We start from the raw sequence: 24,906 nt of genomic DNA, 5'->3' as shown, positions 1-24,906 counted from the left end.
TATCCCTCCCCCATCACTAGCAGCTGCTGTTACACACATACAGTATATGGATCAGTGTATAGATTATGTCTTCTTTATCCTCAGCTCCTCTATCAGAGGCCTGTGAGCTGGAGAGTTCTGTACAGAGTCTTATCTGTTTCTATCACTGCACTTCTCAGGACAGAGAGCTCTGATGTTCCTGACATCTGTTGGAGCCAATCTCCTAGCTTAGGAGTGAAAGCAATGACTACTCCTGCCACCACTGGGACCTCTTTGATCTTCACCCTCCAGGGTCTCTCTAGTTCCTCTCTCAGGCTCTGGTACTTCTGATGTTGCTGTCACTTTGAGCTTCCACATCTGTCACCACTGTTGTCTCCTGGTCCTTGTCTACTACCTTGATGGACAGTTGATAGGCCAGAGCCTGTCTGTCCATCTGGATGTAGTCGTAGATGATGTTCCACAGGATCTTATCCCTGTTCTCCTCTGTAACCTTCTGTGGGATCTCCTATCATTTGGGAGGGTTTATCCCACATGCTGTGCAGATGTTCCTGTACACAATGCAAGCTACAGCATGTGGTTGCGCCATTCAGTGTATGCTGTCCTTGCCTGCGTCTTACACCCTGCCTCTGTGCTCTACTGTCCCTGAGGCTTCTCTGTACAGCCTGCATCTTAGTTCTGATGTGGGTGATCTCCACTTCTATGGATCTGGTGCTTAGTGCCTTGTCTTGTTCTTTCACTCCAGGTTTACTGTAATATCATAAGGTATAACCCTCAGCCTCCATGATGCAGGGTGTGACACATGTAGCACTTCCCTGCTCTAATACAGCCCAGGTTCCTGCAGTCTAGATAATTTTTATTTTGTTTTCTGCCTACAGATAAGGACTTCTTGTATGGATCACATGACCACATCAGTGAGGATGGAGGAAGACTGTAGTCACATGACTGAGAGGATATTAAACCTCACCCTGGAGATCATCTGCCTGCTAGCAGGAGAGGTGAGGAGGGTTCTGGGAGGTCACATGAGTCTGACCTCAATCTTATTAAAAAAAACTCAGTTTTGAACTTGAGTGTTGGTGGGCATGAGCCACAGCAGAGAGTGTTAACTCACTTATATCACTGCCTCTCGGCATTGTTCTACATACTGCTCCCCATCTTCCTGACATGTCTGCCTCCCAGCTGTGAAGGTGGAAGTGTCAGGAAGATGGAGAGCAGTGTGCAGTGCAAGTGAAGCGGCCTGTGCCCACCAACATACTGGTGCAGTTTCGTACCCGCTGGCCGCCAGCTCATCCCTGGTGGTGAGTAATATTGTGGGAGGGTCACATGACATAACTCATCTCTTTTAAAGCAAACCTGTGACACCCTTTTCCAGACCACGCCGTAGTCCCTTCTGTAAATAAACACAGCCACACTGTGCTTAGGCACTGATGTCCCATGCAGTTGCATGGAGCCGCTCAAGCATGGACAGCTCCATGCTACGTGTGTGCCGTCTTCCGTCTGAGCAGTGCGGCTTTGCTTGTACACGGACAGGTGCGGCAAACCTCTTTGACAAGCCTCGTGGCCGAGGCTCGGGGGTCATCAGTGCTGGAATAGTGAGCTTGAGGGGGATGCGGGAAACCTCTGGATTATCCAGAGTATTCCCTCTTCTGAGGTAAGTAGTTGCATTCGCCTCTTTGGGGTTGATTTATTGCTTTAACAGGGCAGCTTAATGTGAGCAGTACAAATTGTGCACATGCTGTGCGCGGTAGTGCATCGTATGCGAGCTCCTTTTTTCAAATAAGGGCCGCTCCACTCATACCGCCCTGAGCCCCGGCAGGTCCAGTGGCTTTACGGGACGTGATCTTTGCACTTTGATTGGCCTAATAGGCTGCCTGTCAGGATGTAAGTTACATGCGCGCAATACGATGCACTACAGCATGCAGCATGCGCACAACACCCGCTTCTCACATTAAGCAGCGCAGCTTAAAGGACAGGTCCAAGGAAAAAAAAAAACAAGATTCCTCCAGTCCCCTCCATTGCAGATGCCAACCACGCCAGGTCTGCATCTTCTGCACCTGCGCGAGTGTGACTACTGTACCTGCACAGAACGCTCTCAGCCACTCTAGTGCAGCCGCGTACTCATGAAGATGCAGAAGATGCCGACCTGGCGAGGTTGGCCTCTGCAATAGATGGGACTCCGGAGCTGCGGCAAGGGACATATCGGCTGCAAGGGGCTGGAGGAAGCCCTGGGTAAGTTGATCTTGTGGGTTTTTTTTTTTTTTTTTTTAAATTATTTTCAGATTTGTCCTTTAATGAATCGACCCCTTTTTTTCCCCTACAGGTACACTTCAATCATTGGGGTCGATAGACCGTTATGCTAATTATGGCTATAGTGGCGCAGGGGCAATTTATGTAAAATAACTAATTTAGGCTCAAAAGGACATATTTGGTCATCAGTAGGGCAATATATTTACACACTTTTATGTGGTAAAAAACTCAAAATTGCATCTATGCTTTAAATATTTAAAGAGACTCTGAAGTCTAAAAAAAAAAGTTTTTATTTCAGATTCCTCTTAAGTATTAACATCCCGCCACAGCATACTCACGGCTGAATGCTCACTATAGCCGCCCAAAATCTCTGGGCAAAAATCCACGACTTTCCTGGTTGTGGATTTTGCTGCCCTAAGGAGGCAGAGCTTTGGGCTGTAGCTCTGGCTCTATTCGCGTCCAACTGTGCTGATCGCCGCCTCTCCCCCGCCCCTCTCAGTGAAAGAAGACTGAAACGGGTGGGGGAGAGATTTTGGGCGGCTCGTCCTAATGAGCCTTCCCTCTCCTCTCCCGATGCCTGGTCCCGCGCAGGATCCCCCATAGCAGTATTCGACCAGTTCGGTCAAATACTGCCACTTCCGCAGCTGAAGGGAGCTTTCGGGAGCACTCGGGCTCCCGAAGACGGGCCGCTCCATACTACGCATGCGCGAGCGCCCTCTATGACGCACTCGTGCGTGCGTAGTATGGAGCGGCCCGTCTTCGGAAGCCCGAGTGCTCCCGAAGACCTCCGAAGTCCCTGCGGCGGCGGCGGACGCGAACGGGGGAGCCAGCGCAGCACCGAGGGCACCGGGAGAGGAGAGGGAAGGCTCATTAGGACCGAGCCTTCCCTCTCCTTAGGTGAGTATCTGACTTTTTTATTTTTAAAGTGGTAACCATTGGCTTTAAGAGGAATCTGAAATAAAAACTGGGTTTTTTTGAGACTTCAGGGTCTCTTTAAGCACACCATAAAACTAACAGAAAAAAGGAATGACTGGTTTTAACTCATTGGGCTTGATTCACAAAGCTGGGCTAACAGTTAGCACGCTGGTGAAAAGCCCTTTATCACGCCTAAACCCAGTTTAGGCGTGATAAGTTTAGGCGTGATAAGTTTAGGCGTGATAACTATAGCACTTTACCTAATTTTATTGATAGTATTCCTGTTTGTGGGATAGATTATCCTATTGTAATTAAAAATAAACTGTAGCAAAAATAATGTATAAAATCCTAATGAATATTCATAATGATACAAATTCTAATTTTTTTACAATCTTCATTTATAAATGATTTAGTTGGTGTTTACACATTGTAAAAACATTCCTCACTCCATTTTACATTCTGAAATTTATCACTAGTGGCAACATCTTAAGTCCTGTCAGGTGATCTCTGTGGAATGTTTGTATACTTTGTGTTCTAAAGCCAGTAGAAAATAAACCTGGTCTCCCAGAATTCTTGTGGTGGGTGGGGGGGGGGGGGGATTCTACAGAAGGTCATGTGCAGATCTGAGATTATGATTGGGTTGGTATCTGGAAATTAGTGAGAATATGTACCAGGGAGAGAGATTGTGAAGAGCTTTGTAGGTTAGGGTTAGTAGTTTGAGCTGAATCTTCTGGTTATTTGGCAGCTACTGAAGAGCTTGACAGAGAGGGGCAGCAGAGGAAATCGAGAAGAAAGATGAATGAGTTGTGCAGCTGAGTTCAGTACCGACTGGAGTGGGGCCAGTCTGTTAGAAGGTAGTCCACAAAGCAGTATGTTACAGTAGTCCAAAGGAGATATTATAAGAGAATGTATTAACATTTTAGTTGTGTCTTGAGTAAGAAAAGGTAAAGAAATATATACTGTATATATAATGTTTTTTCTATTAGTCTTATGTTGTTTTTTAAAGTGTACCTTAAAGGAGTGATCAAGGCATATTTAATGAAAATAAGTGCTACTTACCCGGGGCTTCCTCCAGGCCCAAGCTCCCAGCCTGCTCTGCAGGTGAGCCGTTCGCCGCCGCTGCTTCCCGGGTCCCGGTGATGACGTCAGGCCCAACTGGAAGTCAGGCTGGCCTGCGCAAGCGGCGTTATCAATCACCGCCACGTGCACCGGAGCTTACTGCGCAGGCGCAGAACTACTGTGCCTGCGCAGTACGCTCCGGTCCACGTGGCGGTGATTGACAGCACTGCTCACGCAGGCGCGACGTCCTCTCCGGGGACCGGGAAGCAGCAGCGGCGAACAGCTCACCGCAGAGCTGCGGCGAGAGACATGCTGAGAGCTTGGGGCTGGAGGAAGTCTCGGGTAAGTAGCACTTATTTTCATTTAAGGGGAAAAAAGAGCCCCTTAAATCCCAGACACACGCTCAACAACAGTCTTTTATGCAGCACAATTATCAAACAACTTTAGTTGTGAAACAAGTAGAACAACCAAAAACAAGTTGCTTGCTATTATTCACACAACTGATAAGACTGAAGGCGTCAATTCAACTGTTGGATTGATGTTTTATCAGTCTTATCAGTTGTGTGAACAATAGCAAGCAAGTTTGTTTTGGTTGTTCAACTTGTTTCACTACAAAAGTTGTTTGATAATTGTGCTGCATAAAAGGCCGCTGTTGAGCGTGTGTCTGGGGCTTAAGGGGGCACTCATCTCGACAGGGTAAAGCTATGTTTCCACTGTAGCATGACATTTTCGCGCCCAAAAAAATCTTATAAGATTTTTCTGATTGGTGAAAATTCGCTTGTAAATTTGAGCATGTTTTTATGCGAATTTTCTTACACGAAAATTTGCATTAGTCAAATATAACACTCCTAGTAACCTAGTAACTAGCCTAGTAACCGCTTAGTCAATGATTGCTGACAACTTTCTGTAACCATAGATTTAATGCAAATTTTCGTGCAAATAATGCAAAAATTCACATTGCTATGTGTTGCTTATGCAAAGCGTTGTACGCGAATCGTACGCGATGTCCAGAAACATGATGCAGGACCGCAGATTTTTTCACGCGTACGAAAACTCGCATTGGATGGAAACAGCCCCATTCACTACCACTTGTTGCCAAATCAATGCAAATTTTTGGAGAGAATGATCTGACACAAAAAACACACAAGTGGAAACCTAGCCTGAGCCTCTGGATCCCAAAGAGGCTTCCCCTGCCCTCCTCACCAGAGGGGATCCAGCTCTGAGACCCTGAAGATTCTGCCCACAAGGGCTTATCACGGTGTGCAGCTGGCAGCTTCTCAATTGGCCCCAGCGGAAATAGCTCAGCTCGATTGGGTCTGCTCTACTGCACAGGCGCAGATGGTTCTACGCAGAGGAGCGGACCCGATCAGGCTCAGCTATTTCCGCCCGAGTGGGAAGACGCTAGTGGGCCTGTGCACACCACCATATGTCAATATCATTGTGTGTGTCGCTGTAGGGGAGCCAGCGCTGGAATGATCTGGCTGTGGAGGTCAGGGATTGCCTCATTAGGAACCCAAGGCTTCCCCCTCCCGAGGTAAGTAACCCCCTAGGGGCACTTTGTTCCCTACAGGTTTTTAACGTTTTTGCACCAAAGATGAAATATGAGTTTTATACTACTTATATAAAACACAGACCTGACCAGAGTGGTGAGGAAGATTCTGGGAGGTCACATAACATTGCTGGTGGTTCTTCAATACAGGAATTTCCTCCTGTGAAGTCTGGTGACCAGGTGACAATCACAGTTCCTCCACCTCACGTCTTAGTATCTGACAGAAACATGAAGAAGATTCTACAAGTCATCCAGCAGATCACTGAGTTGCTGATGGGAGAGGTGAGCAGTGCTGCGAATTATTGGACATTGCCCAGAAATGGCAAGGGAGATGTCTGGATGGTGACTGTGGCATTGTGTGTGTCAGATTCCTATAGGTTGTCAGGACGTCCCAACCTTCTTCTCCAAGGAGGAGTGGCAGTATGTAGAAGGAGAGAAAGACCTCTCCAAGGACATCATGATGGAGAACCAGACACTCCTCACATCACCAGGTAAGAGGAGACTTATGCTTCTTATAGATGAGAGAGCAGTATGGAGGGTCCACCTAGATCCCCCATCATCTGATAAACACATAGTGGTTGATTCATTAAGCTGCAATGCTATAGCTGCGCAGCTTAATTACAGCAGCACAAGGTAATAATCTCCAGTGCACACAGCGCACATGCTGGCATAGCGTGACCTGCTAAATTATGCTTTGCCCTAATAATTTAACGAGTGCTTGATTGCTTTTAACAAGTGCTCCACTGAACCCACCCTGAGCCCCAGCGGGGACTTCAAAAGATTACATTCCTGTACTTTGAATGGCCCAGTAGGCTGACAGTCAGCCTATTGGGCCAATCAAAGTGCAGGAGTCTTATCTTTTGAAGCCACTTGACCCGCCAGGGCTCAGGGCGGGTTCAGTGGAGCACTGTTAAATGTAACTGAGGGCTCGTTAGACTATTGGGGCAAAGTGCTGGAGATTATTACCTCGCGCTGCTGTCATTAAGCTGCACTTTTGTACAACCCCATAGAGACAATGAATGCAGTCAGTGTGTGTGTTTGTTACAGATGGATCCAGTAACAGAAACCCACCTGAGAGATGTACAGGTCCTCTTTATTCCCAGGAATGTCCACAGGAAGATCCCACCATCTCCCCCCTTTATCAGGTATATGAAGCTCAATAGGTACTCCAAACTCTATGAAATTATATTCTATGCGGTTTTAGTTTATTAATACTTACTTACAATCCTAAAATGTTTTTTTCTCTTGATTTTTTTTAATGCAGAGTGTAGAATTTTCTGATCTGAAAACTGATACTGAAGAGAGTGATGTGAAGTTTCAACAGCAAGTTAAAATGGAAGGTAAATTAATAAAGTTAATAAAAAAGGAAGAAGAAGAGATCTTTGTGAGGAGTGATCAGCAGACTATGGAGGAGGGTGACATGATGAGGACAAGTAAAGCGGAAAAAGAAGAGACTATGGAGGCGGGTAACATGATGAGGACATTTAAAGAGGAAGAAGAAGAAGCGTATGTGAGGAGTGATCAGCAGTCTGTGGAGGAGAGTGACATGAGGAGGACATTTAAAGAGGAAGAAGAAGAAACATATGTGAGAGATATCTGGCTGCCTACGAAGGAAGGTGAAATGTTGAGGACAACTAATGAAGGAGCGTATGTAACAAGGGATCATCAACCTACAGAAGATGACAACATTCAAACTATTAAAGAAAACAAATGTCCTCTGAATATTAGCACAGGTAAGTTATAAACCACCAGATGCTGAAATAGTTTTCATTTTCACCTGATGAGGTTGGATTGGACTAATGGTAGATCAAGTGTTTAAGTTCAGTGCTACTGAAATCAGATGAACAGGAAAAAATTAGTGATGAGTCGAGAATTTTTAGATATAGGATAGGGTGAAAGCTAGGGGCAGCTGAGGCATGAAATTTAGGAACGGTTGAGATGCATCTCTGTTCCTCAGTATAACATCATAGTACTAACAAATGAGGAGGAGATACTGTACACCATATGAAAGGCCCATCTCCATTCCTCAGTATAACATCATAGCACCAACAAATGAGGAGGAGATACTGTACACCATATGAAAGGCCCATCTCCATTCCTCAGTATAACATCATAGCACCAACAAATGAGGAGGAGATACTGTACACCATATGAAAGGCCCATCTCCATTCCTCAGTATAACATCATAGCACCAACAAATGAGGGGGAGATACTGTACACCATATGAAAGGCCCATCTCCATTCCTCAGTATAACATCATAGCACCAACAAATGAGGAGGAGATACTGTACACCATATGAAAGGCCCATCTCCATTCCTCAGTATAACATCATAGCACCAACAAATGAGGAGGATATACTGTACACCATATGAAAGGCCCATCTCCATTCCTCAGTATAACATCATAGTACTAACAAATGAGGAGGAGATACTGTACACCATATGGAAGATCCATCTCCATTCCTCAGCATAACATCATAGCACCAACAAATGGGGAGGAGATACTGTACACCATATGAAAGGCCCATCTCCATTCCTCAGTATAACATCATAGCACCAACAAATGAGGAGGAGATACTGTACACCATATGAAAGGCCCATCTCCATTCCTCAGTATAACATCATAGCACCAACAAATGAGGGGGAGATACTGTACACCATATGAAAGGCCCATCTCCATTCCTCAGTATAACATCATAGCACCAACAAATGAGGAGGAGATACTGTACACCATATGGAAGGCCCATCTCCATTCCTCAGTATAACATCATAGTACCAACAAATGAGGAGGGGATATACTGTACACCATATGAAAGGCCCATCTCCATTCCTCAGTATAACATCATAGCACCAACAAATGAGGAGGATATACTGTACACCATATGAAAGGCCCATCTCCATTCCTCAGTATAACATCATAGTACTAACAAATGAGGAGGAGATACTGTACACCATATGGAAGATCCATCTCCATTCCTCAGCATAACATCATAGCACCAACAAATGGGGAGGAGATACTGTACACCATATGAAAGGTCCATCTCCATTCCTCAGTATAACATCATAGCACCAACAAATGGGGAGGAGATACTGTACACCATATGAAAGGCCCATCTCCATTCCTCAGTATAACATCATAGTACTAACAAATGAGGAGGAGATACTGTACACCATATGAAAGGTCCATCTCCATTCCTCAGTATAACATCATAGCACCAACAAATGGGGAGGAGATACTGTACACCATATGAAAGGCCCATCTCCATTCCTCAGTATAACATCATAGTACCAACAAATGAGGAGGAGATACTGTACACCATATGAAAGGCCCATCTACATTCCTCAGTATAACATCATAGCACCAACAAATGGGGAGGAGTTACTGTACACCATATGGAAGGCCCATCTCCATTCCTCAGTATAACATCACAGCACCAACAAATGAGGAGGAGATACTGTACACCATATGGAAGGCCCATCTCCATTCCTCAGTATAACATCATAGTGCCAACAAATGATGAGGAGATACTGTACACCATATGAAAGATCCATCTCCATTCCTCAGTATAACATCATAGCACCAACAAATGAGGAGGCGATACAGTACACCATATGAAAGGCCCATCTCCTTTCCTCAGTATAACATCATAGCACCAACACATGAGGAGGAGATACTGTACACCATATGAAAGGCCCATCTCCATTCCTCAGTATAACATCATAGTGCCAACAAATGAGGAGGAGATACTGTACACCATATGAAAGGCCCATCTCCACTCCTCAGTATAACATAGAACCAACAAATGAGGAGGAGATGCTGTACACCATATGAAAGGCCCATCTCCATTCCTCAGTATAACACCATAGTACCAACAAATGAGGAGGAGATACTGTACACCATATGAAAGGTCCATCTCCATTCCTCAGTATAACATCATAGCACCAACAAATGGGGAGGAGATACTGTACACCATATGAAAGGCCCATCTCCATTCCTCAGTATAACATCATAGTACCAACAAATGAGGAGGAGATACTGTACACCATATGAAAGGCCCATCTACATTCCTCAGTATAACATCATAGCACCAACAAATGGGGAGGAGTTACTGTACACCATATGGAAGGCCCATCTCCATTCCTCAGTATAACATCACAGCACCAACAAATGAGGCGGAGATACTGTACACCATATGGAAGGCCCATCTCCATTCCTCAGTATAACATCATAGTACCAACAAATGAGGAGGGGATATACTGTACACCATATGAAAGGCCCATCTCCATTCCTCAGTATAACATCATAGTACCAACACATGAGGAGGGGATACTGCACACCATATGAAAGGCCCATCTCCTTTCCTCAGTATAACATCATAGCACCAACACATGAGGAGGAAATACTGTACACCATATGAAAGGCCCATCTCCATTCCTCAGTAAAACATCATAGTGCCAACAAATGATGAGGAGATACTGTACACCATATGAAAGATCCATCTCCATTCCTCAGTATAACATCATAGCACCAACAAATGAGGAGGCGATACAGTACACCATATGAAAGGCCCATCTCCTTTCCTCAGTATAACATCATAGCACCAACACATGAGGAGGAGATACTGTACACCATATGAAAGGCCCATCTCCATTCCTCAGTATAACATCATAGTGCCAACAAATGAGGAGGAGATACTGTACACCATATGAAAGGCCCATCTCCACTCCTCAGTATAACATAGAACCAACAAATGAGGAGGAGATGCTGTACACCATATGAAAGGCCCATCTCCATTCCTCAGTATAACACCATAGTACCAACAAATGAGGAGGAGATACTGTACACCATATGAAAGGCCCATCTCCTTTCCTCAGTATAACATCATAGCACCAACACATGAGGAGGAGATACTGTACACCATATGAAAGGCCCATCTCCATTCCTCAGTATAACATCATAGCACCAACATATTAGGAGGAGATACTGTACACCATATGAAAGGCCAATCTCCATTCCTCAGTATAACATCATAGCACCAATATATTAGGAGGAGATCCTGTACACCATATGAAAGGCCAATCTTCATTCCTCAGTATAACATCATAGTACCAACACATGAGGAGGAGATACTGTACACCATATGAAAGGCCCATCTCCATTCCTCAGTATAACATCATAGCACCAATATATTAGGAGGAGATACTGTACACCATATGAAAGGCCAATCTCCATTCCTCAGTATAACATCATAGTACCAACAAATGAGGAGGAGATACTGTACACCATATGAAAGGCCCATCTCCAGTCCTCAGTATAACATCATAGTACCAACAAATGAGGAGGAGATGCTGTACACCATATGAAAGGCCCATCTCCATTCCTCAGTATAACATCATAGTACCAACAAATGAGGAGGAGATACTGTGCAGCATATGAAAGGCCCATCTCCATTCCTCTGTATAACATCATAGTACCAACAAATGAGGAGGAGATACTGTACACCATATGAGAGGTCCATCTCCATTCCTCAGTATAACATCATAGTACCAACAAATGAGGAGGAGATACTGTACACCATATGAAAGGCCCATCTCCAGTCCTCAGTATAACATCATAGTACCAACAAATGAGGAGGAGATGCTGTACACCATATGAAAGGCCCATCTCCATTCCTCAGTATAACATCATAGTACCAACAAATGAGGAGGAGATACTGTGCACCATATGAAAGGCCCATCTCCATTCCTCTGTATAACATCATAGTACCAACAAATGAGGAGGAGATACTGTACACCATATGAGAGGTCCATCTCCATTCCTCAGTATAACATCATAGTACCAACAAATGAGGAGGAGATGCTGTACACCATATGAAAGGCCCATCTCCATTCCTCAGTATAACATCATAGTACCAACAAATGAGGAGGAGATACTGTGCACCATATGAAAGGCCCATCTCCATTCCTCTGTATAACATCATAGTACCAACAAATGAGGAGGAGATACTGTACACCATATGAAAGGTCCATCTCCATTCCTCAGTATAACATCATAGCACCAACAAATGGGGAGGAGATACTGTACACCATATGAAAGGCCCATCTCCATTCCTCAGTATAACATCATAGTACTAACAAATGAGGAGGAGATACTGTACACCATATGAAAGGTCCATCTCCATTCCTCAGTATAACATCATAGCACCAACAAATGGGGAGGAGATACTGTACACCATATGAAAGGCCCATCTCCATTCCTCAGTATAACATCATAGTACCAACAAATGAGGAGGAGATACTGTACACCATATGAAAGGCCCATCTACATTCCTCAGTATAACATCATAGCACCAACAAATGGGGAGGAGTTACTGTACACCATATGGAAGGCCCATCTCCATTCCTCAGTATAACATCACAGCACCAACAAATGAGGAGGAGATACTGTACACCATATGGAAGGCCCATCTCCATTCCTCAGTATAACATCATAGTACCAACAAATGAGGGGATATACTGTACACCATATGAAAGGCCCATCTCCATTCCTCAGTATAACATCATAGTACCAACACATGAGGAGGGGATACTGCACACCATATGAAAGGCCCATCTCCTTTCCACAGTATAACATCATAGCACCAACACATGAGGAGGAAATACTGTACACCATATGAAAGGCCCATCTCCATTCCTCAGTATAACATCATAGTGCCAACAAATGATGAGGAGATACTGTACACCATATGAAAGATCCATCTCCATTCCTCAGTATAACATCATAGCACCAACAAATGAGGAGGCGATACAGTACACCATATGAAAGGCCCATCTCCTTTCCTCAGTATAACATCATAGCACCAACACATGAGGAGGAGATACTGTACACCATATGAAAGGCCCATCTCCATTCCTCAGTATAACATCATAGTGCCAACAAATGAGGAGGAGATACTGTACACCATATGAAAGGCCCATCTCCACTCCTCAGTATAACATAGAACCAACAAATGAGGAGGAGATGCTGTACACCATATGAAAGGCCCATCTCCATTCCTCAGTATAACACCATAGTACCAACAAATGAGGAGGAGATACTGTACACCATATGAAAGGTCCATCTCCATTCCTCAGTATAACATCATAGCACCAACAAATGGGGAGGAGATACTGTACACCATATGAAAGGCCCATCTCCATTCCTCAGTATAACATCATAGTACCAACAAATGAGGAGGAGATACTGTACACCATATGAAAGGCCCATCTACATTCCTCAGTATAACATCATAGCACCAACAAATGGGGAGGAGTTACTGTACACCATATGGAAGGCCCATCTCCATTCCTCAGTATAACATCACAGCACCAACAAATGAGGCGGAGATACTGTACACCATATGGAAGGCCCATCTCCATTCCTCAGTATAACATCATAGTACCAACAAATGAGGAGGGGATATACTGTACACCATATGAAAGGCCCATCTCCATTCCTCAGTATAACATCATAGTACCAACACATGAGGAGGGGATACTGCACACCATATGAAAGGCCCATCTCCTTTCCTCAGTATAACATCATAGCACCAACACATGAGGAGGAAATACTGTACACCATATGAAAGGCCCATCTCCATTCCTCAGTATAACATCATAGTGCCAACAAATGATGAGGAGATACTGTACACCATATGAAAGATCCATCTCCATTCCTCAGTATAACATCATAGCACCAACAAATGAGGAGGCGATACAGTACACCATATGAAAGGCCCATCTCCTTTCCTCAGTATAACATCATAGCACCAACACATGAGGAGGAGATACTGTACACCATATGAAAGGCCCATCTCCATTCCTCAGTATAACATCATAGTGCCAACAAATGAGGAGGAGATACTGTACACCATATGAAAGGCCCATCTCCACTCCTCAGTATAACATAGAACCAACAAATGAGGAGGAGATGCTGTACACCATATGAAAGGCCCATCTCCATTCCTCAGTATAACACCATAGTACCAACAAATGAGGAGGAGATACTGTACACCATATGAAAGGCCCATCTCCTTTCCTCAGTATAACATCATAGCACCAACACATGAGGAGGAGATACTGTACACCATATGAAAGGCCCATCTCCATTCCTCAGTATAACATCATAGCACCAACATATTAGGAGGAGATACTGTACACCATATGAAAGGCCAATCTCCATTCCTCAGTATAACATCATAGCACCAATATATTAGGAGGAGATCCTGTACACCATATGAAAGGCCAATCTTCATTCCTCAGTATAACATCATAGTACCAACAAATGAGGAGGAGATACTGTACACCATATGAAAGGCCCATCTCCATTCCTCAGTATAACATCATAGCACCAACATATTAGGAGGAGATGCTGTACACCATATGAAAGGCCAATCTCCATTCCTCAGTATAACATCATAGCACCAACACATGAGGAGGAGATACTGTACACCATATGAAAGGCCCATCTCCATTCCTCAGTATAACATCATAGCACCAATATATTAGGAGGAGATACTGTACACCATATGAAAGGCCAATCTCCATTCCTCAGTATAACATCATAGTACCAACAAATGAGGAGGAGATACTGTACACCATATGAAAGGCCCATCTCCAGTCCTCAGTATAACATCATAGTACCAACAAATGAGGAGGAGATGCTGTACACCATATGAAAGGCCCATCTCCATTCCTCAGTATAACATCATAGTACCAACAAATGAGGAGGAGATACTGTGCACCATATGAAAGGCCCATCTCCATTCCTCTGTATAACATCATAGTACCAACAAATGAGGAGGAGATACTGTACACCATATGAGAGGTCCATCTCCATTCCTCAGTATAACATCATAGTACCAACAAATGAGGAGGAGATGCTGTACACCATATGAAAGGCCCATCTCCATTCCTCAGTATAACATCATAGTACCAACAAATGAGGAGGAGATGCTGTACACCATATGAAAGGCCCATCTCCATTCCTCAGTATAACATCATAGTACCAACAAATGAGGAGGAGATACTGTGCACCATATGAAAGGTCCATCTCCATTCCTCTGTATAACATCATAGTACCAACAAATGAGGAGGAGATACTGTACACCATATGAAATGTCCATCTCCATTCCTCAGTATAACATCATAGCACTAACAAATGAGGAGGAGATACTGTACACCATATGAAAGACCCATCTCCATTCCTCAGTATAACATCATAGCACCAACAAATGAGGAGGAGATACTGTACACCATATGAAAGGCCCATCTCCATTCCTCAGCATAACATCATAGTACCAACAAATGAGGAGGAGATGCTGTACAATAAGAGATGCTGTTTAATAAATGTGATTTCGTTGATAAAAGGGCAATGAAAATTGTGCAAAGGGGTGCGCTGCTTATTAAAACAATATCACAATTCACTTCCAAGTTCATGGATCGCTATGGCCAGAAAAGCAGTATATGTCCCTTTAAATCCTATTATGAAAAAGTATGGTCTAGCGCTCAACATCCAATTATTATAAAACTTAGTAAAACAGTCCTTGCATGCATTAAAGTCCAGAAATCAACTTGAAACTCCAGTATATCTTCATTAATATCTAACTCCACAATATGGATAAGCAGAATGCGGTCACCAGATTTCCAGGCGAATCTACGCAGATCAGCAAATACGCATGTGGCCCAGAAAATAGTGCAGTATCTTTAGCTGTAATCACACCTCCAGTGCTCCCACACACGTCCAACCACTAGCGTGAACCAGCACCACAGATTAGATAGAATGGAGACAGATATATAAGCCTCTCACCAAATCTCCTGGCTGACCCAGCACAGACCAGCTAATGCGTTTGTACTATTGCAGAGTTTCCAGTCACATTCCAATTCTTATACCTTCAACTCAAGAAGATACTGGCATAGTGTAAGAATGTCTTTATTCCATAAAAAGTAAAAGTAGTGCACTTACAAAGTTTCTTAAAAAATGTGCATATCAAAACTCCACCACATGGATCCCGGCGTCTCCTCTGCTGCCAAGCTCCGCCCGGAGCATTTTTTTGCATTTTCTATCCCTGTATGAGTTTGATGGAAAGACTGAGATTGGTGGAAGGAGAACCATATTGCTGGCTGAGTCACATGTGAATTTGCTGATCTGCATAGATTTAGCCTGGAAATCTGGTGAGGGCATTCTGGTTAACCATATTGTGGAGTAAGATATTAATGAAGATATACTGGAGTTTCAAGTTGATTTCTGGACTTTAATGCATGCAAGGACTGTTTTACTAAGTTTTATTAAGTTGATAAAAGGGTTCTTAAAGGGAACAAACCCAGGGTGGGGAAGTGGTTAAATCCCCCCATGGGACCTAACCTTAACACCCCCCCCCCCCGGTGGTGCCTAACCCTTAAATCCCCCTTTGCGCCTAACCTTAACCCCCCCCCCCCCCCCCATGGCATATATTATACACACACACACAGACAGACACACAGCATACATTACACACATCGCACAGTATACATTCCACACAGCATATGTTACACACATCACACACACGGCATATATTACACACACACACAGCATACGTTACCCACACACACAGCATACATTATACACACACACACACACACACTCATAGCATACACTATATACTTTACACACATCACACAGACAGTATACATTACACACACACACTACAATATTCACATCACACACACTACAATATTCACATCACACACACAGCATACATTACACACATCGCACAGCCTACATTCCACACAGCATATGTTACACACATCACACACACGGCATATATTACACACACACACAGCATACGTTACCCACACACACAGCATACATTATACACACACACACACACTCATAGCATACACTATATACTTTACACACATCACACAGACAGTATACATTACACACACACACTACAATATTCACATCACACACACAGCATAAATTACACACATCGCACAGAATACATTCCACACAGCATATGTTACACACATCACACACACGGCATATATTACACACACACACAGCATACGTTACCCACACACACAGCATACATTATACACACACACACTCATAGCATACACTATATACTTTACACACATCACACAGACAGTATACATTACACACACACACACACTACAATATTCACATCACATACACAGCATGCAGTACACAAATCACACACGAAGCATACATTACACACATCACACACACAGCATGCCTTATATATACGCACACCATACATTAGCCACTTGACCACTAAGGGTTTTTTCCCCTTTATGACCAGAGCAATTTTTACCTGTCAGCGCTCCTCCCTTTCTTTTGCCAATAACATAATCACTACTAATCACAAACAAATGATCTCTTGTTTTTTTCACAACCAAATTAGGCTTTCTTTGGATGGTACATTATTCAAAAACTTATTTTATTTTAAAGGCAATTTAATGGGAATAAGAAGGGGAAAACAATAAAAATGTAATTATTTCTCAGTTTTCAGCCATTATAGTTTTAAAATAAAACATGCTATTGTGGATAAAACCCCTCAAATGTTATTTGCCCATTTGTCCAAGTTATTGCAACATTAAAAATATTTCCCTAGTACAATGTATGGCACCAATATTTTATTTGGAAATAAAGGTGCATTTTTTCAATTTAGCATCCGTCACTAATTACAAGCCCATAAATTAAAAAAAATAACAGTAATATACCCTCTTGACACGCATTTTTTTTAATGCAAAAAAATGTATTTGGCTACTATGGGAGAGTGTGGGAGGGAAGGAGTTAATTTTAAACGTATATATGGGCCTTTTTATTAAAATAAATGTATGTAGGTGTAATTTTACTATTTGGCCACAAGATGTCCCCACACATTATTTCCTGTTAGCGTACTGTAAGTACGCTAACAGGAAGTAATGCATGGACACGTTACTTCAGAATTTACAAATGATCGCAGAATCTCATTGATGCCGGCGATCAGTGACACGGGGACTCAATGAATGGGAACTGCACCGCCCTCTAATGTGTGGTGACGAGTACACGCGTGGTAGCGATCGGCAGCCATTCCCCGACAATAGACACATATTTACGCCCAAGGGACTTCAGGTGAAATTTCCCAGGACATAATTATACTGCACCTGGTGCAGTAAGGGGTTAAACACATCACACACACACACAGCATACATTACAGACATCACACACAGTATACATTACACACACACACACAGCATACACTTCACACATCACGCAGCATACACTACACACATCACACACACAGTATACATTACAGACATCACATACACAGTATACATTACAGACATCACACACACAGTATACATTACAGACATCACATACACAGTATACATTACAGACATCACATACACAGTATACATTACAGACATCACATACACAGTATACATTACAGACATCACATACACAGTATACATTACAGACATCACATACACAGTATACATTACAGACATCACATACACAGTATACATTACAGACATCACATACACAGTATATATTACAGACATCACATACACAGTATACATTACAGACATCACATACACAGTATACATTACAGACATCACATACACAGTATACATTACAGACATCACATACACAGTATACATTACAGACATCACATACACAGTATACATTACAGACATCACACACACAGTATACATTACAGACATCACACACACAGTATACATTACAGACATCACATACACAGTATACATTACAGACATCACACACACACAGTATACATTACAGACATCACACACACAGTATACATTACAGACATCACACACACAGTATACATTACAGACATCACACACACAGTATACATTACAGACATCACACACACAGTATACATTACAGGCATCACACACACAGTATACATTACAGGCATCACACACACAGTATACATTACAGACATCACACACACAGTATACATTACAGACATCACACACACAGTATACATTACAGACATCACACACACAGTATACATTACAGACATCACACACACAGTATACATTACAGACATCACACACACAGTATACATTACAGACATCACACACACAGTATACATTACAGACATCACACACACAGTATACATTACAGACATCACACACACAGTATACATTACAGACATCACACACATAGTATACATTACAGACATCACACACACAGTATACATTACAGACATTACATACACAGTATACATTACAGACATCACACACACACACAGTATACATTACAGACATCACACACACAGTATACATTACAGACATCACACACACAGTATACATTACAGACATCACACACACAGTATACATTACAGACATCACACACACAGTATACATTACAGACATCACACACACAGTATACATTACAGACATCACACACACAGTATACATTACAGACATCACATACACAGTATACATTACAGACATCACACACACAGTATACATTACAGACATCACACACACAGTATACATTACAGACATCACATACACAGTATACATTACAGACATCACATACACAGTATACAGTACATTACAGACATCACACACAGCATACACTTCACACATGATGCAGCATACACTACACACATCACACACAGTATACATTACAGACATCGCAAACACTGTATACATTACACACACACACACACACACACAGCATACACTTCACACATCACGCAGCATACGATACACACATCACATAAACAGCATGCATCACAGACATCACACACACCGTATACATTACACACACAGCATACACTTCACACATCACGCAGCATATGCTACACACATCACATACACAGCATACATTACAGACATCGCACACACAGTATACATTACACACACACAGCATACACTTCACACATCACGCAGCATACGCTACACACATCACATACACAGCATACATTACAGACATCGCACACACAGTATACATTACACACACAGCATACACTTCACACATCACGCAGCATACGCTACACACATCACATACACAGCATACATTACAGACATCGCACACACAGTATACATTACACACACACACACAGCATACACTTCACACATCACGCATCATACGCTACACACATCACATACACAGCATACATTACAGACATCACATACACCGTATACATTACACACACACACAGCATACACTTCACGCAGCATACACTACACACGCTACACACATCACACATGTCTCCCCTGCAATGGTTACACACTCCACGTGGTGTGCGCTGTTTCCTCCAGGCTAATTCTGCTGATATAGCTGATATAAAACAACGGGAGCCCTGTTCACCGCTTATAGCCACTAATCACTGCAAATTACATTGTCTATGGTGGAGCCCTTTTCAACTAATACCGTATATAAATGACCTCTGAATGTAGAACTGGTAAATATAATAAAAATCATCTCCCAACAGATGGACACGATTTTGGGAACTTTTCAGAGGGACATCTTCATCCAAGGAATACAGCGCCGATGTCACATCAGACACATCATACAGACATCCATCCTTACTCATGTTCAGAATGTGGGAAAGGTTTTAATTATAAAGCAAGCGTTCTTAGACACCAGAAAAGTCACACGGACGATCGGCCTTTTTCATGTTCAGAGTGTGGGAAAAGTTTTAATTATAAAGCAAGCGTTCTTAGACACCAGAAAAGTCACACAGGGGAGCGACCTTTTTCATGTTCAGAGTGTGGGAAAAGTTTTTGTAGGAAAGGCGTTCTTCTTAGACATCAGACAACTCACACAGGTGAGCGGCCTTTTTCATGTTCAGAGTGTGGGAAGTGTTTTTCTCAGAAAGCAATCCTAATTACTCACCAGAGAAGTCACACAGGGGAGCACCCATTCTCGTGTTCAGAGTGTGGGAAATGTTTTGCTCATAAAGCAAGCCTAGATCGTCACCAGAGAAGTCATACAGGTGAGCACCCTTTCCCATGCTCAGAGTGTGGGAAATGTTTTGATAGTAAAGGAGACCTTGTTATACACCAGAGAATTCACACAGGAGAATATCGGTTCTCATGTTCAGAGTGTGGTAAATGTTTTGTACGAAAAAGAGATTTTCTTAATCATCAGATGATTCACACAGGTGAGCGACCATTTTCATGTTCAGTGTGTGGGAAACGTTTCTCCCGGAAAGGACATCTTAATGCTCACCTTAGAATTCACACAGGTGAGCGACCTTTTACTTGTACAGAGTGTAGGAAAGGTTTTGGTAGGAAAATAGACCTTCTTAGACACCAGACAAGTCACACAGGTGAGTGGCCATTTTTATGTCCAGAGTGTGGGAAAGGTTTCTCCCAGAAAGGACATCTTCATGTTCACTGTAGAATTCACACAGGTGAGCGTCCTTTTACATGCACCAAGTGTAGTGAAAGTTTTGGTACGAAAGTAGATCTTCTTAGACACCAGACAAGTCACACAGGTGAGTGGCCATTTTCATGTCCAGAGTGTGGGAAAGGTTTCTCCCAGAAAGGTAATCTTCATGTTCACCGTAGAATTCACACAGGTGAGCATCCTTTTACATGCTCAGAGTGTGGGAAATCGTTCTGTACAAAAAAAGACATGATGAGACACAAAATAATTCATGCAGCTGATCGTCCATTTGCATGTTTGGAGTGTGGGAAACGCTTCTATGAAGAGGATAGGCTCAAAAGTCACCAGAAAGCTCACACAGGAGAGCGTCTTTTTTCATGCTCAGAGTGTGGGAAATGTTTCTCAACAAAAGTTCATCTTACTGCACACCAAAGAAGTCACACGGTTGAAGAATCCTTTACTTGTACAGAGTGTGGGAAATGTTTTGCACAGAAAAGGAGCCTAGTTATACATGTGAGAAAACACACAGGTGAGCAGCTGGTTGTGCAGAGTGGGGGAAAAGCTTTATAGAGAAACGACAACTAATAAACCATCAGCGAGATCATGAATCTTGATTGACATGATAATTGGGAGAAATTCAACAATTGCATTCATTATTTACTAGGTTAGATGATAGAGGCTTTAGGGAGTAAATAATGGACCAGTATAGTGGCTACACATTTTTATCTTAGGCATTAGCTGCCCTGTTTCTCTATACCTAACCCTATTGTCATCCTGACCCCAGCTAGCTGCCTTGCCACAATGATGGAGAGTGGACTTGTGGGAGAGCAGATGACTTCTAGGGTGACCCATTGCTCATGTAGCCACATCAATAGTGCCATCACCAGAATCATATGACCAGCTGGGGTGACAGTGGGGGCACAGGGGGGAAGGGGCGGGCACAGTGAGGAAGAAGAGGACGGGCACAGTAAGGAAGGAAGGGATAGGCACAGTATGGAAGGAAGGAGCGGGCACAGGCAGGAGAGGGTGGACACAGTGAGAGGGTAGGCACACTATGGAAGGAAGGGGCAGGCACAAGGAGGAAAAGATGGGCGCAGTGAGGGAGGAAGGGGCGGGCACAGTATGGAAGGAAGGGGCAGGCACAAGGAGGAGAGGACGCGCACAGTGAGGGAGGAAGGGGTGGGCACAGTATGGAAGGAAGGGGTGGGCACAAGGAGAGGATGGGCACAGTGAGGGAGGAAGGGGCGGGCACAGTATGGAAGGAAGGAGCGGGCACAAGGAGGAGAGGATGGGCACAGTGAGGAAGGAAGGGGTGAGCACAGTATGGAAGGAAGGGGGGGGCACAAGAAGAGGATGGGCACACTGAGGGAGGAAGGGGCGGGCACAAGGAGGAGAGGACGGGCACAGTGAGGGAGGAAGGGGTGGGCACATTATGGAAGGAAGGGGCGGGCACAAGAAGAGGATGGGCACAGTGAGGGAGGAAGGGGTGGGCACAGTATGGAAGGAAGGGGCAGGCACAAGGAGGAGAGGACGGGCACAGTGAGGTAGGAAGGGGCGGCACAGTCTGGAAGGAAGGGGCGGGCACAAGGAGGAGAGGACGGGCACAATGAGGTAGGAAGGGGTGGAAACAAGTTATAACTCGGGTAGAATGCTTACTCCATGGGACAAAATAGCCATTCCAGATCAAATAAATGTAACACTGAAGCCAGTCATGGAGCCAGATGGATTGTGGTGAAATGTGGCCCTCTGCAAGGCATCTGCTTTGGCTCTCGCCTTTTCTTTGTCGTAAAGATGGGTGGGCACAGGGGCTGAGAGGAGATGGAAGCTAGGCTCTAGGCATGTCCCTAGCATGACTTGTGGATGAGCCATCTTTGCATGGAAGGAACTGTGTATCCTCTACAATGTTCCCTTCATTCTGCATCACTCCAGTAATGGAGATGAATCGCATCATAACTGTAGCCAGACTGTCTGTCTGCTAACAGAGGCTGCTGTGCAAGCCACACACATTGCAGTGAATTTGTACAGACTTTCGGCTCGATTCATAAAGCTTTGATAAATGCTATCACGGCCGTGATAAACTTAGAGTGCGGGTTAGCGGGCGTACAGGATTGCGCGCATTAACTTTCCCCGTTCATGCGCTAACCCATATGTTAGCTCGTGAACAGGAAAGTTAATGCGCGCAATCCTTTACTATTACGCACGCAAACCCGCGCGCTAAGGCCGTGATAGCATTTATCAAAGCTTTGTGAATCAAGCCCTTTGTGTGATGTTACCACGTGCATGTAGTGTGAGGCTCCTATACATTCTGTGCATAGATGCAGGAAAGATAATAGGGGAAATTATTTATTTTAAAAAAAGGAATTGGAACTAGGATTGGCTAAACAAGGGAATGTGAGAAATAATAGGGGTGTAATATGACTACACAGTGGGTCTGTAATAAGTTATACACACATTCTGTGTTTCCACCACAAGTGTTGAGTGTGTAAATGGACATAATTTCAATAGGAATCCTCTAAAATAAAACCCCGGTGTCCCTGCGTCACGCTGTCCCTGTGTAGCTGGGTCTGTGCTTTTTGCTACTGCGCATGTGCGCAGCACAGACCCAGCCCCACAGAGACAGGAGGACAGGGACGGGGCCAGGGAGGCATGTGGTGGGTGTGCGCGTGCGTCTGCGCAGTACATGCGGCGGGCGGTGGCGAGAAACACAGACCCTAGAGCCCGTTTTTAAACGGGCCTGGGTCTTCTAGTATTATATATTATCAAGCTGTCATATTCTTTTTAAAAAGTAATTACAAATAGATGTGCTGTTATTGTATAGTAATAGACAGTGAAAGTGTTTGCCTTTAGGCCTCATGGCCGTGTACACAGCTTTCTCATGAACTGGAGTAACTGTGAGAATAACTCTGCAGCTGCTGACCTCGTCTGATCTGTTACTGTGATGGACTCATGTGACTCACAGGTGGATTATGGGTAATTGAAAATATGCCAGCTAGGATTTAGTGTATAAATAAGCCCAGTAGCTCCACAGGTCTTGTCCATTATTACGCTGTCCTTCTGTTCCGGTCAGTATGCACAGCTGTCACCTGATCACTCTGTCTTATGCTTTTACATAATTATCTCATAAATTATTCTTCTGAATGTGCTGTTACCATTTTCTGAAATGTAATAAATGTAGCTTTTTTTATGGAAACAACTTTATGTCTATATTGTAATAGAGTGAAGGTTATCATAGAAGATAGTATGCTCCTATATGTGCCTTGTTCTACACCACAGCCTTTCTTTCAGCCCCAACTAGTCTGACCATTCTCAGAGGAGGGACAGTTAGTGACAGGAATTATTACACCTCCCTCATGACATTTTAGCAGTGCAACCAATGGGAGTGCAGTTCTTGCTGGTACTGGCATAACATAAATAATTGCCCTCACATTTTCAGTAACAGTCCAGTTTGGCTCAATACAGGAAAAGGGTCTGCAGCTCATTATCCAATCAGCATACAGGATCACTGGCAGCAACTTCCCCTCCCTACTGGAGCTCCACAACAGCTGATGCAAAAAGAGCCAACAAGATGGCCACTGACCCCCCCCCCCCCCCCCCCACCCGCTCCATCTTCCATCACCTTCCTTCAGGAGTCAAGTACAGTGGATATCTGCCACTCCCCTGGTATATGATTGTACAAAACCCAAATGGGGGTGACTGACTGCACCCCAACACAGTCCATAAACTATTACAAACAAGGCTAGCACTTCCTTTCTAAGTTTTC

General features: G+C 43.7%; 1 protein-coding gene across 1 annotated transcript in view; it reads left to right on the top strand.

The window, feature by feature from the left end:
- The window catches only part of LOC137535057 (zinc finger protein 605-like), a 46,222-nt gene extending 24,176 nt beyond the window's left edge, over positions 1-22,046 (top strand). Inside the window, exons 3-8 of the mRNA XM_068256823.1 lie at positions 855-974; positions 5,897-6,028; positions 6,114-6,237; positions 6,794-6,891; positions 7,011-7,479; positions 20,248-22,046. Of these exons, the coding sequence (XP_068112924.1) occupies positions 870-974; positions 5,897-6,028; positions 6,114-6,237; positions 6,794-6,891; positions 7,011-7,479; positions 20,248-21,716 (2,397 nt within the window). The 5' untranslated portion in view covers positions 855-869 and the 3' untranslated portion in view covers positions 21,717-22,046. The remainder of the gene's footprint in view (positions 1-854; positions 975-5,896; positions 6,029-6,113; positions 6,238-6,793; positions 6,892-7,010; positions 7,480-20,247) is intronic.
- The last annotated feature ends 2,860 nt before the right edge of the window (positions 22,047-24,906 follow it).

The sequence above is a fragment of the Hyperolius riggenbachi genome, chromosome 10 (assembly GCF_040937935.1).
Source record: "Hyperolius riggenbachi isolate aHypRig1 chromosome 10, aHypRig1.pri, whole genome shotgun sequence".
In the NCBI taxonomy this organism is placed as follows: Eukaryota; Metazoa; Chordata; class Amphibia; order Anura; family Hyperoliidae; genus Hyperolius; species Hyperolius riggenbachi.
The sequence above is the reverse complement of the archived record's forward strand: the minus strand, read 5'-3'. Positions and strand labels throughout refer to the sequence as shown.